Source organism: Ambystoma mexicanum, chromosome 1q, assembly GCF_040938575.1.
Source record: "Ambystoma mexicanum isolate Mex_15411 chromosome 1q, UKY_AmexF1_1, whole genome shotgun sequence".
Taxonomy (NCBI): Eukaryota; Metazoa; Chordata; class Amphibia; order Caudata; family Ambystomatidae; genus Ambystoma; species Ambystoma mexicanum.
In genome coordinates this window covers 1,302,050,557-1,302,064,392 of record NC_090922.1, presented here as the reverse complement: position 1 = coordinate 1,302,064,392, position 13,836 = coordinate 1,302,050,557, and the positions used below count along the sequence as shown (strand labels likewise).

The following is a 13,836-nucleotide window of genomic DNA, read 5'->3' as shown; positions in this document are numbered from 1 at the left end:
AACCTTTGGGCCATACACCAATGGGAATTTGATTCTGATGAAAGAAATACATTTAAGTGACAGATTATTTACATAGTAAAACGAGTGGTTTACTTAACAGAGTTTGCTTTTATGCACTTGATTGTTTAAATCAACATCTTGAGTTGCAGAGGCAGCTTTAACAATCACAGAGGCTAGCAGGATAGTGATGCGGGTATCGATGTACAGGACCGTACATATAAGGGACACAAGAACCCAACTAGGGCATTCGCTTGGGTTAGTGCAATATTTCAGAGGATTTAAATAATACAAAGTAAATACTTTCATTAACATTCGGTTCTGGAAATATGTACAGCAGGCGAGTTGTAGGCCGTCGCCACCCTACTTTCAAATCCAACCAATCTATCCACAGAAGCGCCTCGAAGCACATGGCCCTTCGTCCATGACGACAAGATTCAGGCATTACCTTGCATCATACTGGAGCACTGTTGGCACCCAAAAAACTATCTCCGTGCCAGTTGGGCTGGGCGTTTGCTTTTCCTGTACACAGCACGCTAGCGCCACTCGACCCTATAATTATCATGAGGATTAAAAAATGGCTACTCACGTAATCGTGGAAGGCCTTGGCTTCACTTGAATGCTCACAAGTGTCTCGCCTTTCCGGGGCTGCACAGTAAAGGTCCCAAAATACGCTGCAACAAAGGGGGAGAAATGACGATCACGTTACTAATTATTAGTTACACACAAAAAAAAAAAAGAGAAAAAAAAAACATGGGGATGGGCACAATCCAGTGCCTCTGAAAAACGGAAGCCGACAGGGCAACGTTAAAAAAAAAAGTCAATACCAAAGGGGTACATTCTGTTCAATGTCAGTTTGGGGACTTGTAACCGCGCTGGCTGACCTAATGACACGGATATTAACATTTCTAGCCAAATAGAATGTAACAACCTAAAGCATCAGCCTAAAACAATGGGAGTGCGCGGGGGGGGGTAGCCTGTCGTTTCAAAGAAAGCAATGGCTGAGGAAAACGTGAGACTACCAAGCATGCAGGCAAGCTTCAGTCATGCACACAACAGAACACTGGCAAAATAAAAAATAAATAAAAACACGATAGATATATATATATATATATATATATATATACACACACACACACACACACACACACACACACTGCAACCAAGAAACTTGCAGAACTAACCCAATACCTTACAATTTTTACTGCAGAACAATTGCAAAATACCCCTTAAGTTAGCCAGTGTTACCACTTCTCTTGTAAAAAATGTATAGTGCGACACAAGCTGTGGAAAGTTCCACCAGTTATTAGAACATGGGTAAACGCATGCATCAGCCGTACAATACGTGGCATCTATTGGAAGAGCGTATTTTCCACACGTGCCCAATACCACTACCAACTAAGATAAACCATCTTCCACGCTCATAACCAAAATCTAGACCATCACCTACATTAGTTACATGCGGCATTAAAACAAAGAGATTTTTAAAAAACGCCGTTTATGAAAGGAGGCGCGATTCATATACATGGATTTATTCACGAGAGTCAGGCTAGGGTGGACAGTAATTGTTGCAGCTCTTCAATTCGGCAACCTCAGGGCTATCTTTGACTCCACACTTTCCTTCTCTGCCCACATCTCCGACATCTCTAAAAAGTTAAACTTCTTATTGCACCCTCTTAGAGGCACTCTTCCTTTCCTCTCCTTCCCCCAGAAGCGCATGGTCTCCCAAGCTCTGGTTCTCTCTAGGTTGGACTACTGTAACGGCCGCTTTCTAAAACTACCTGCCTCTACTCTCCGTCCTTTACAACTAATCCAGAACAGGACTGCGAGACTTATCCGTGACCTCAACCCTTGGATCGTATCTCCCCAGCTCTGAAATCCGTTCATTAGCTCCCAGTGGATGCAAAGATTAAATTCAAAACTCTGCAGGGCCTGGGTCCAAAATACCTGCAGCTATGCCTCCGTAAATACCTCCCCTCTCCAGCTCTTCGCTGCTCTACCTCCAACTCCCTCAGGGTTAGTCGTTTTTCAAAGAAACAAGCTGGGGGTAGATCTCTGCCTTCGGCTGGGGCCTCCGTTTGGAATAGCCTCCCTACCACCTTGAAACTTGAGGAGAACCATCTCAAGTTGCGTAAGCAGCTCAAGACCTTCCTCTTCGCTTCTGGCTTTGCCCCTTTTCTCCCCAGTCCCCCACCCTTTACTTCTGCACTCCTGTTCCGCACGTTCCACTTCTCCCCCTTTCATGCACTTTCCCCTCCTTTATCCCTTCCCTGTGTACTTGCACGCTCTTAATGTCACTGGTCTAGTAAGATCGTTGTTTTTGTTTCTCCGCTGTTCCCCTCCCTTTGCCTGGTCGGGCTCTGAAACACTTTTGTATGTCAATATCAATATGTAACCTGCAGTCAACGTATTAGAAGTACATAAAACATACAGAACCCATAACCAAGCTGAAACCAAGAGCTGCCTAAAATGGCAAAGTGGATGGGTGATATGAACTTCTCAGAAGAAAATAAAGGGAAAGAAAGGCCATTCAGCAAACCTTTTTATTTTAATGAATGCTTTAAAATAAAGAAGGTAAACTTAAAACCACTGTCTGCAACACGGCCATGGCTCCAAACCGGTCTTGGTAGGTAGCACTAATGGCTTCCAGTCCTCTGTCTTCTATGGGAAGGAGTGGGGCCGTCTTAGGAAAAGGTTCGCCGCCCTCATATTTTGCCCTCCCCAACCCCGCCAAGCTCCCTCTTCTGAAAACAAAATATCTTCTGGTTGGTCATTTGCGATCAGTTTTTCAGAGTGGTTGAGCACAAATCATTCTTCAGAAAGAATCTTGGGATGTGAGGGAGGACCCTTTTCAGAATATGCCAATACAAGTTTCTCCCTTGAGCACGGCAAAAATACTATAAAGGGCAGGGAAATGGGAGTATAGCCTGCACCCAAAACAAGAAAAAGGCTTTACAATCAAGCAGCCCCACAGAGTGGCATACATGCCACTTGTACTCCCTAAAAAATCTACAAATGCTCACACTAAAACAAAACAGTAAGACAACAAAGTAAACAAGACACACAATGGAGATTACTCCCTGCTTACATCAGTGGTACTGGCAGAGCATGCTACAGGAAGGAGATGGAGCTACATATATACATACACACAATACTGTTAATGCCTAATCTGAAACGAAACACGAGGGTAAAAATGCATACTTTAATTTGCACTTATTTCTAGATACATGTATTAACTACAGAGCGCAGTTTTTTGGGTGACCATATTTTATATTCCCATTTTTATCAATATCGAGTAAAGTCTCCCCTTCAAAATTCTTACCTGGTGCCCCGCTTATGATAGACCAATAGATCAATCCTTCCATAACTTCTGACAGAGCATCATTAAATGGCTCAAAGACTCAGTCTTTGATGCACCAACCTGTCGTACTGTACTGACCTGCGACTGCAAATTCATTTGGCTATCTAACTCACCTTTGGATGTATCGCTTACCCCTGTGTTAGTTAATTTGCACTCTCATGACTCTGCTCGCACTGTATTGCCTTTATGCTACCCACCTTGTGCCCACTGACTTCTTTTGTACTATACCCTGTATTGTGTACAAATTCTGTAATATGTTGTGTAACTAAGCTATGAATTGACGTAACTAAGCTGTGTATTATCTTATGCTATACCTACGGGTCCGGTGCGCAATACAAATAAATACAAATACAAGGTATCCATTTGGAAACTCGTGAATCAGACTTTATATTATTCGTTTAGTCAACGCCGCTATTAAGCAGGTCCGGTGGGAAAGAGACACTTCCGTGTATCAAGGGTATGGGCAAAAAATGTGCCCTTTCAAAATGACTAAAAAAAGTGGACCTCTTAAAATGCAGATATTCCTAAGGCAGAGGTCTGCAACATTGAGCACTATTGATGTTTATGGAACCAATGACCGGTCACCATTGACTATTCTGACTGGGGCTGATTGGACTTGCAGTCCAAAACACCCGGAGAGGCAGGCAGAAGCTGCAGACCCTGTTCTAATGTGATGGCAGGAAAAGTTTTTTTTTTTTAAAAAGGGACCATGCATGTCTTATACAGCAACTGAAATAATGCAAACATATGATGGTCAATTTCACTCACATGTATTTTAAATATAAATTCTAATGCCCCTGAAAGAGACAAGTGTTACGATTAAGGGCAGGGAGGTAAGGGGGGGGCATGTATCCATGTTACAGGGAAGTCCATCAAGGGCAATGTATTATTTCCACTTACATGTTCAAGGCGAAAGTCAAGAAATAAGTGAAAGGCCCGTTAATTACACCAAGGCACAGGAACCAAAAAGTTGGCCACTTACCACCACCACGAATGTAAAAACCCTGGAGGTTCCCCTAACGTGATATTTTTCTCCCATCGGATCTGCAAAGGAATAAGAAAAGATACAATAGGTCAGAAGGGAGCACGTGGTTAAAAGACAATAGCTATGGAGGCCAACTAGGAACCAATTGCAGGAGTGAATGGTGTCAGCTAGGAACAAATTACTGAGTTGGTTGCTGGAAGTGGATGCGGAATTGACTGTTTGATGGCAAAGGCAACCTGACATGCCTGTGGGAGAAGAGGCGTAAGGTGAGAGGTAACAGTGGAGTCACTTACCTCTGATAAAAAGGTCTGTGCAGATTTCTGTGCCCCTACGTGCAGCAAGTACTCGTAGACGTATAAAGCCAATCTGTGGAAGGACCAAGAGAAGCCAGTGAGTAACAAAGAGATATTATGGGTTGCTTCATTAAAACACCAGGATAACGTATGCAAGAGATTGGGAGGACATGGAATATGGTAACGTCCCTTTCTGCTTAAGTATCCTGCACCTCCCTCTGTTTAATACTAAAAGCTGTAATGGGTAACTAGATTACTGCACTGTCAGAGAGAATATACATTTCTACCAAAAATAGGATAAAGCCTGATTGTATAAGCGGGCTTCAACGAAGATCTAACACAAAGTCAACCTGCCAAGATGGCAATGTTGATATTTATCTGCTATGATCTGTAGCTAGTGGTCACATATCTAGGTGACAGTACGGACATATCTAGGTGACAGTATGGAGTTCTAGCCCCACACCACCTTGGACAGTGCATCTACAATATTCTCAAGGAACAAATGAAATGCAGGGTTCAAAATTGAGGGGCGCTGGGTGCTATTTAGCTCCTGGTTGTAGCCTAGAAGAGCCTTGTTAGCTTGACCCCAACAGCTACAAAGAGCTACTTTTGGCTCCCCAGGCCAACTGATGCCGAACAAACACCTATGTGAATTTAACTCTGTGCATTTGGGCCAATCTATAAATAAACACTAGGGCATAGCCGTATGCCATTTAAAGGTTGGGGTCATATAATAAATACAATTGTATCTTATGTGGAAGTTAGATTTGTGAAACGTTATGTACTCGTTCTTCTTCTCCCCCTCCTCCCCCTTTGTAGCTCATAGTTACTGGTTAATGTTTGGCTCCTATTCCAATCCAATTAAACCCCTGACACCGGAGCAGAGCATGCTTCAAAAGTACTGGGGAAGGGAGAGCCAATACTATGTTGAAGAAAGCTGCAAGATAGCTAAAATAACTAGGAAAATTAAGAGACTGCCTACATAAATCGGAGAGAACCATAATAAAAGAAGCCGGCCAGAGGCTTCCGGGTGCTGGATACCGTACACCCCTCCCAAACCTCCCCCAAAGATTGAAAGGGGCGAGGTGTTTCCAGCTGAAACATGAATCTAAGAATTCCCCCCAGCAAATCGTGCAATAGGGCCACCCCATCATACAAGTAGGTTGATGTCTCTGCCCAGAACCGACGGGCGTCTAGCTCAAACATGCCAGTCACAGAGAGGTCTATGGACTCCCATGGAAATGGGATCCAGATTTCCAGAGATCCTTCTTATCTGACCGCTCTTCCAAGTCATCTTGGGCTCCTTCTCCTCTCTATCCACCTGTGGTGCCCCTCATGGCTCTATCCTCTCACCATAGCTCTTTAATATCTACCTTGCTCAGCTGGCAATCCTTACCCCCTCCAACTTCCAGTGTTATGCTGACAACTCTTACAAACTTCCTGCTAACCATCTTGCACATGCAATCATCCCTGACTGCCTATCTGCCATCCAGTCTTGGTGCACTTCCAACGATCTCTGCTACAATGCCAGCAAAACGGAGAACCTTCCCATTGGGACCCCTGCTCCCTCCCCCTTCCCATCTTTCTGGCCTTCCTACATGGTTCTCACTCGGTTCTTTCTTCTGAAGCCAGGAACCTTGGAGTCACCTTCGACTTTTCCCTCTCCTTCCTCCCTCATACTGAGGACATTGCCAAGAAGTCCCACTTTCAGCTCTTCCGTCTCAAAGGTGACTCGAGCCCTGGTTCTCTCTGGGCTTGACTATTGCAATAGCCTCCTTCTGAATCTACCTTCCACTCGAGCTAATCCAGAATGGGGCAGCAAGACTTTTGCTTGGCCTTAAGCCCATGTACAGCATCTCTCCTGCCTTAAAAAGTCTTCCCTGGCTCCCGGTTTCTGCACAGAATAAATTCAAATCCCCCTGCATCATCCACAAGGCTGTCTGGGGCCAGGGACCACAATATATGCAACTCTTGCTAACAAAATTCTCCCCCCTCTAAACGTCAACGTCCTCTGGTACCAACTCTGTGTGTAAAGCGTTTCGCTAAATAGAGTGCCAGAGGTCGGTCGCTTTCCTCAGCTGGCTCTCTCCTATGGAACAGCCTCTGCCTCCCTATATGCCTTGAGCAGGACTTTCGTACATTCCAGAAGCTCAAGACTTTCCTCTATCCCCTCATTCCCCCCTCTGCTCATCTCACAGTTGGTGTGAGGTGTACAGGACCCTTCCGCATCGTCGGGGCCCTTGACCCCCCACACCCAATCACTAGCTTCTGTCTGCCCTCAGCAACTTTCAGCACACCCCTCTGGCCTGGAGGGTCGCACTTTCCACCCAACGCGGCTCCTGGCTGTGTAGCACGTACCATACCTTGCACTTCATCTATGACTCACCCTCGAGCATGGACATCCCATCACTTACCCCCATTGCCCTCTTCCTTGCAGCACTTGCACTTTCTGAATACTCACAGGCATAATAGGTTTGTCCGTTTCCCCCTCACTATTTATATTTCGAGCATCGTATCATGTTTCTTTCCATGTTCCATCCCTGGTGCCCTGTGGGTGCTTCGAAACAGTATGTACTCCTGTATAAGCGCCCAACAAGCGAACAATACATACAATAAATGTCCTCTGCACACCCCAAAATACAGAGCACTTTTAAAAGGTTTATATAGTAAAAAGCAAGGGCCAGAGAGAGAAGGGACTGAGAACATCTTATTACACAGATGTTGTAACCCGCTCCCAACCCCTAGAAACACCAGTACAGGATTGCCTCAAAATCCCTGACCTCCCCCCACTTCACAACAGAGGGAAGTTGCAGACCTGAGACAAACTGCAGATGGACAGCGGGCTCTGGCATGCACCACCAAGACAAACAAGTAAAATGAGCGCAGAGCTGCGTCATGAGCATGTGCAGAAACAAACTAAAATATGTCCAATTTCCAGAACGCCCCCACCCCACAGAATATAGATATTCCACATACACCAACAGCCACAACCTTCTGCAAATCAGACATTAACCAAATCAAGAAAGGCAAGCAGGATTTGCCCAGGAAGGGCCAAAAACACATACTGACTGTTCACAGGGGGAGGTCGCCCCCAGTAAACATATGGCCACTGGGGTTAATGCCTACCCAACACAACGAGCTAAGTTTCCCCAATGCACAGGTTTTCATGCAAAAGGAAGGAGGGCTACACAATAGAATACAACATGCAAAGGAGGCTAAGAAGTTGCTTTTATGGTGGAGCATCAGCACGTCAGGCAGAGCGGATAGCCCTCATTAGTTGCCACTGGAGTGGAGACCTCGCCAACAAAGAAGCCGCGGGCTATGCGAGCTGCAAAGCAAAAGGGGGCTGCGATCTCCAGCAAATGTGTGCCACAGAAGGAGTGTGCGACTAGAACAAGCACCGGAGCAGCAGAGGTGAAGGCAGGGCCCTTAAGCGCCCCCTCCACGCCCTCAGGCACCCGGAGGGCGAACGGTACACACTGATAACAATGGAGCCCAAGCGTTTCGGACCAGAGCATCAGACAGCATAGCCCCAGAGGAGAATCAACGTGCAGGGTATCACAAACCAACAGGGACTGAATCACACCCCACCTCCACCAGAGCAGGGGGCCCACAGCCGTCCACCAGTTAAAATAAAAGGGGCCAAGCACTACGGCGCTACTCCACAAATCCCAACCCGGGGAGCAGCAATCACCACCAGTACACCTCTATTCCTGAGAAAGAGAACATGATCACGCATCAGACTAGGGGGCTAAAACAATCCCACCCAGAACACGGGGCTACAACAAATGTAACACGTACAAAACGCCTGAGCGAGTGCAGAGGTTGAGAAACCCCCCGCCCCCTAAATAAAGCATGCGAATGCAAAACAAAAGGGTTGCAACAATCGCCCCCAAGCAAAACTCCAGGGGGTGCCACACAACAACCCCCAACCTCTGGGCTAACACTTCGTACCCCGGCGGCGACATCAATGAACTTAGCACCCGGGTGGGCGAGCCTCACGGAGGACTAAAACAAAGCCCAGTGAACCTCAATGGCCCCAGGCAAACCAGAAGCTGCAAACCATGTCCATACGCCCCAGGGCCAGCAGCGATTCCCACCTACCCATAAACACCCAACAGCACCAGAGGGTGTAAAAAGCCAACACCAACTGCTCCAACAGCAACAAAAAAATCCCACGAAGCCCAGTGACCCATGAACACTAAGGGCTGCAAAGCCAGTGTCAAATGGATCCCCAGGCAGTCAACACAGATGCCCACCGACTCCAGAAGCGGTGACCATCCCAGTGGCCCCCCATGGACCGCCTGGGATCAACAATGCCCACCAACACCGGTGACCCTTCTAGACCAGGGGCTTCAGCAAGGTCCGCCACTGCCAGAGGCTGCAACAATGAACACCGGCCCCACGGGCTGCAACAATGCTTCTTCCATCCCGGTGCTGAACAATGCCCCCCTCCATGCTGTGGGGGTGAATCCAGGGGGCTGCAGTGGGGGGGACACACTACCCCGTGATCCCCGCACCCCCATGGGCCGCGCACGGCGATCTCCGGACAATGCGAGCAGCTCTTACTTCTCCCGAGCCTGCCCATCCGACGGCACCGCCGAGCCCTTCCCTTTGGCGAACATGATGCTGGCGCTGCCTCCGCCGCCGCCGCCTCGGCCCCCCGCTCCCTTTGGCCCCCCGCTCTCGTTAGCTCCCTCTGTGCCCAGCTGTCAGAGCGGCCGCCTCGGCCCGGACCCCATCATCTGCCCCGAGGCTCGCGTTACTCCTGCCCGGCTCAGCCACACTCCGACACCCGGCAGCAGCAGCTCTAGGACACCCGCTCCACAGCTCGCAGGACGGGGGCGGGGCCAACGCACGGAACGCTGATACGCCCAGCAGCCAATGGGCGCCCGGCGCTCTGCGGGCGCGAGCACGGCGCCGGGGACGCGTCAATCAAAGCGCGGGCGCGAGCACGGGACACATGGACAGTTCAAAAGAGAAAACAAGTACGACATTCAAGGTGCGTTCCCTCGAAACTTATACCGCGGGGAGGGAGAGAGTTGGGGGTGAAATAGGCTGACGAGACTCTAGAGTGCAGCAAGTGAGAGGCGGTCAAGAGCACAGAAGAGGATAATGCTCTAAACGTTAATGGCTAATAGCTCAAAATCCATCTTAGGTTTGGTGTGAAAGAAATTGAGCAACAATATACACCCCAATGGGAAATTCCAAATATTTATGGTAAGGCAAACTGTTGGAACGGATACTGCAACCTCGCTGACTATCCAGAGAGAACTTATGACAAAATAAAGCAAAAAAGACCACGGTTTGGAAATGGATCCAAGCAGACATGGAAGACAGGACATACCATAACCAGTGCATCATGAACGTTTGTTAAAAGAAAGCTTTTTATTTTCCCAAGTCCATTTTAGTTAGTACACAGAAACAATGACGTGATGCTCCAGTAGGATTGCAAATAAAATCAGACTTTCCCCAGCTAATTGATGAAGAACGTGTAAATCCTATCCATTAAGAGAGAGTGAACGGCATTCATAATCTAAGGCCGGATGAGGCTACTATTTGTTCCTGGTGATTTTTTGGGGAAATTCCAGATTTCAGCCACTTGTCCCCGTTTCAAATTTTTTCCCAAAAGTGTACAAGATTCTTGCTAAGACACTTGCAAGCACACAGGAAAGCAAGAGGCTGTCCAAAATTGTCCCCAAAAAGAAGGTCGTTGATACCTAAGAATGGATGAGGGGTAGTAAACATAAAGCTGGTCCTGAGTCAACGGCCGAGGGCAAGAGTGGAAGAGTTAATTATGACATTAGCCTCTACTGCCACCCAATGCTAACCGCACCAAACATGAATGCCTGCCATTGCTAACGGTGGGCATTAAAGGTTGGCACTAGATGCCTGCATGTGAGATGCTGCAGGGGCACTTGCCTCCTTTTAGCAATAAAGAATGTGTCTTGTTCCAGTGGCTAGACTCATATTCTTAGCGAATAGATAAATAAATCCTTCTGTTCCCCACCAAGAAGCTCTGAGCTTCATTTTCCCGGATATCATATTTACCCGTTCTTCTTTCTTCACGGCTTCTATCTCCTAAACATTTAACATCAGTACAACCATGCTCCATCAACAGATCATGTTTCCAAGTTATAAATCACTAGCCAGAGTAATCATGTCAAAACAATAACTCAATTCTACACAATTCAAATATTATGTTTCAACTGCACTATAGCATTCACCCCTTTCATCATGAAAAGTGTGCAGCCTCTGTGCAGCTTCCCAAGCCAGAGTCACTGTGAAAAGATGGTTGCTAATAAGTATTGTTATTGGACTTCTGCTATATATTTATCAGAAAGCATTATTCCAGGATAGAAATTGTAGTTTTAATCACATATATGGTGCCTCGTATTCTTCCATGTTGTACAGATGGAGGACACATCTAACAATTAACAAAGCTGGACTATAGGGGCTTGCAAACTACCAAGCCTTCTGATATTACTTAAATATTTTACACTTCATGAAAGCAAGTTCACCATAATTGGATTCAATGTTTCTTCAAAACCACTTCCTTGCTTTTCTTTCAGCATCAGCATAGACATTTCCACTTAGTGTTATAATTTCTAAGAGATACATATGTTCTCAGAGTCTAGATTCTAGAGTATCATTTCCCCCAGTGATATGTGTTTGTCATTTAAAAATGGCTCCTTCTTTGAATTAAAAGTATTCATACATGTACAAAGCAGGTTACATAATCTGCACCATGTTGTATAATTTGAACTAGTGCTCCTTACATTAGTATTTCAAAGGTAGGAGAGCAATATGGCGCAATATTGTTTGTGAGGAAATTCAGAACTGGTGGTTAAAACTTGAACTGATGATGTTGGGAAAGTGGGGACCTACGCTCAGTAAGGGTTGCACAGGGAAATCCTACACGGCCTTATTTGAGAAGAAAGCCCATTCACTTGGAGCAACACCTCATGTAACTGGGAGGTTATGGGTATTACCCAAATTGACCTTTTACAATTTACCTTTTGCATAATTGACCTAATTATAGTGGTCCTAATTGACCTTCTGCACAATTGACTTTTATATTATTTTAGTTATTTTATATATGTATTCGGTTGGTTTTGGATAAAAAATAATATAAGAGGATTGGGTGGGGGATTGTGGGGGGTTTTGGATTGGGTGAGGGGTTGCAGGGGTTTCCCCCTGCATATATGTCCTAATTGACCTTCTAAATTAGATCAATTCTCCAGAGGTCAATTGTGAAAAGGTCAATTAGTATACAACCAGGTTATGTGGTGGGAATTACCGTTGCTGGGGACCATATCTAGGCATCACTTACTGGAGGAGAGACTGGGATAACATTGATATTATAGTGATTGGAGTGGGAAGAGAGGTTATGAGTTGAGTGGCACAGCCTGAGTTTGGTTTTTCTTAAAGTAACATCTAAATACTGTTTATATACTAAAAGTATTCTATTGTCCTGTGGCCAGAATAACCCCACTTACATTGTGGGGTAAACGGTATGCTAAGGGATGTTGTCTGGGTTACAGTGGAGTGGGAAGAGACACATACACCAGGAATGGTGTCAAGTCAGACAAATCAAATCAATACATGTATTAAGCAGAGCCGGAATGCACAGCCGTTCTTTTTTTTCTGGAAGCATTCTACTGCCAACAGTATGATCTAGATCAATTGGTAGCATTTGGGTTGATGCTGTACATGCTATGATGCTGCTTCCTGCTATGTTAGTTGGGTCATCACAACATTATTTATGTAGATGTTCCTACAATAGCACATTTATGAGGGTTTTTCTTTGAGTGACCTTTTTTGGAAATAATATCTTATGATGATTTTTACATGTAGTACAAAGACAGTAGGTTAGAGGGCAGGGTAAGGTAGAAGAGTCCAGATAACAGCTAGCCATGAATGGGCTATGGGAAAATGGCCAGGTGTAATGGTTTGGAATAAAGGGGAAAGCAGTGAAGGTCAGCATGAGGGCTGTTGAAATGAAGGTTTAGGGATAAAGCGCTATGGAGCAACTGCTTTGGGGGCAACAGATTAGAAGCCAATGGGTTATTTAAAACATTCCAACCTTTGGGTGCAGGTGACCATAAGGTAAAATCAACTTGAGGGAAAAACGTTCATAAGTGTAATGTCTAGAAATTTGAGGAAAATGCACCCAAGGAAAAATAAATACATCTGTAAATTGGTGGCAAGTATTACCAGCGAAGACCCTTCTCGCCCCACCATTCCAAATACTTAATTGTGGTCTTTAAATTATTAATCTGGTTGTGTCCCAGATTCAACTGATTGAAATAAGGTAACCTTGACTATGGTGTATCAGTTGAAAGACTGCACACCTTCTACAACGGCCAAAGTATCAACCTTTTGTAAAAGCTACAATAAGAAACATACCTGAAACAAGCAGGCATTGATTCTAATCTAATAATATGCTAATGTATAGGGAAATCTTGCAGTCTACTGAGAATAAGCGGAGCAGGTGAAGCAACAGGAAGAATCTTGCAAGGTAAACTATAACACAAATAGTGAAGAGGTTTTGTGTAGCTGAGAAATCACAAGCTAGTTCCAACAACTGAATTAGCAAGAGACCAGTCTTTGTGACGTGCTGATGCAGGTTCAACATTGGCAGAAGCTGGGAGCAATTTAGCCCCTCCTTCTAGCTTAGGCGAGCCTAGGTAACTTAAGCTACCAGGAGCTACTTTTATCTCCCTGTGTCAATTAGTGCCTTACAAACATGCATATTTGACAGTAACCTTGAGTATTTTGGAATTTTAATAAAGAAGAATTAGGACACACTTAATACATATTTAAACATAATGGATCATACATACATAATGGTCAAAAGGTTAAAGGGCCTCATTACAACTCAGGCGGTAAGGGTTTTACGGCGCCGTAAACAGCGCCGACCCTTACGGCCTGAGTACGAGGTCCCTTAGCGCCATGGCGGACTTAACACCTGCTTTTAGCAGGTGTTAAAATCCATGGCGCTAAGGGACCATGGAGTTAATTACGCCACCGTAATTTACGGTGGCGTAATTAACGCCTTCCCCACTCCCATTATGCCCTATGGGGCAAAAATGGGAATGGGGAAGGGTAAATGGGGATTGGGGACTTACCGCCCCGCCAAGGTCGGAATGGGGCGGTAAGTCCGCCAACCACCATGGCGTAAACGTAGTTTACGCCAT

General features: G+C 45.7%; 1 protein-coding gene across 6 annotated transcripts in view; it reads right to left on the bottom strand.

Annotated features, from left to right (window-relative positions):
- Nucleotides 1-9,503, bottom strand: part of SSBP3 (single stranded DNA binding protein 3) — a 370,009-nt gene extending 360,506 nt beyond the window's left edge. For 2 of the 6 annotated variants that reach the window (XM_069642129.1, XM_069642131.1), the window contains exons 1-4: nucleotides 9,206-9,502; nucleotides 4,637-4,709; nucleotides 4,341-4,402; nucleotides 587-671 (exon numbers count right to left, since the gene is read on the bottom strand). In XM_069642129.1, the coding sequence (XP_069498230.1) occupies nucleotides 587-671; nucleotides 4,341-4,402; nucleotides 4,637-4,709; nucleotides 9,206-9,261 (276 nt within the window). In that variant the 5' untranslated portion in view covers nucleotides 9,262-9,502. Of the gene's footprint in view, nucleotides 1-586; nucleotides 672-4,340; nucleotides 4,403-4,636; nucleotides 4,710-9,205 lie in introns of all 6 variants that reach the window. The other 4 variants (XM_069642128.1, XM_069642132.1, XM_069642134.1 and 1 more) reach the window with 3 other exon arrangements.
- Between the last annotated feature and the right edge of the window lie 4,333 nt (nucleotides 9,504-13,836).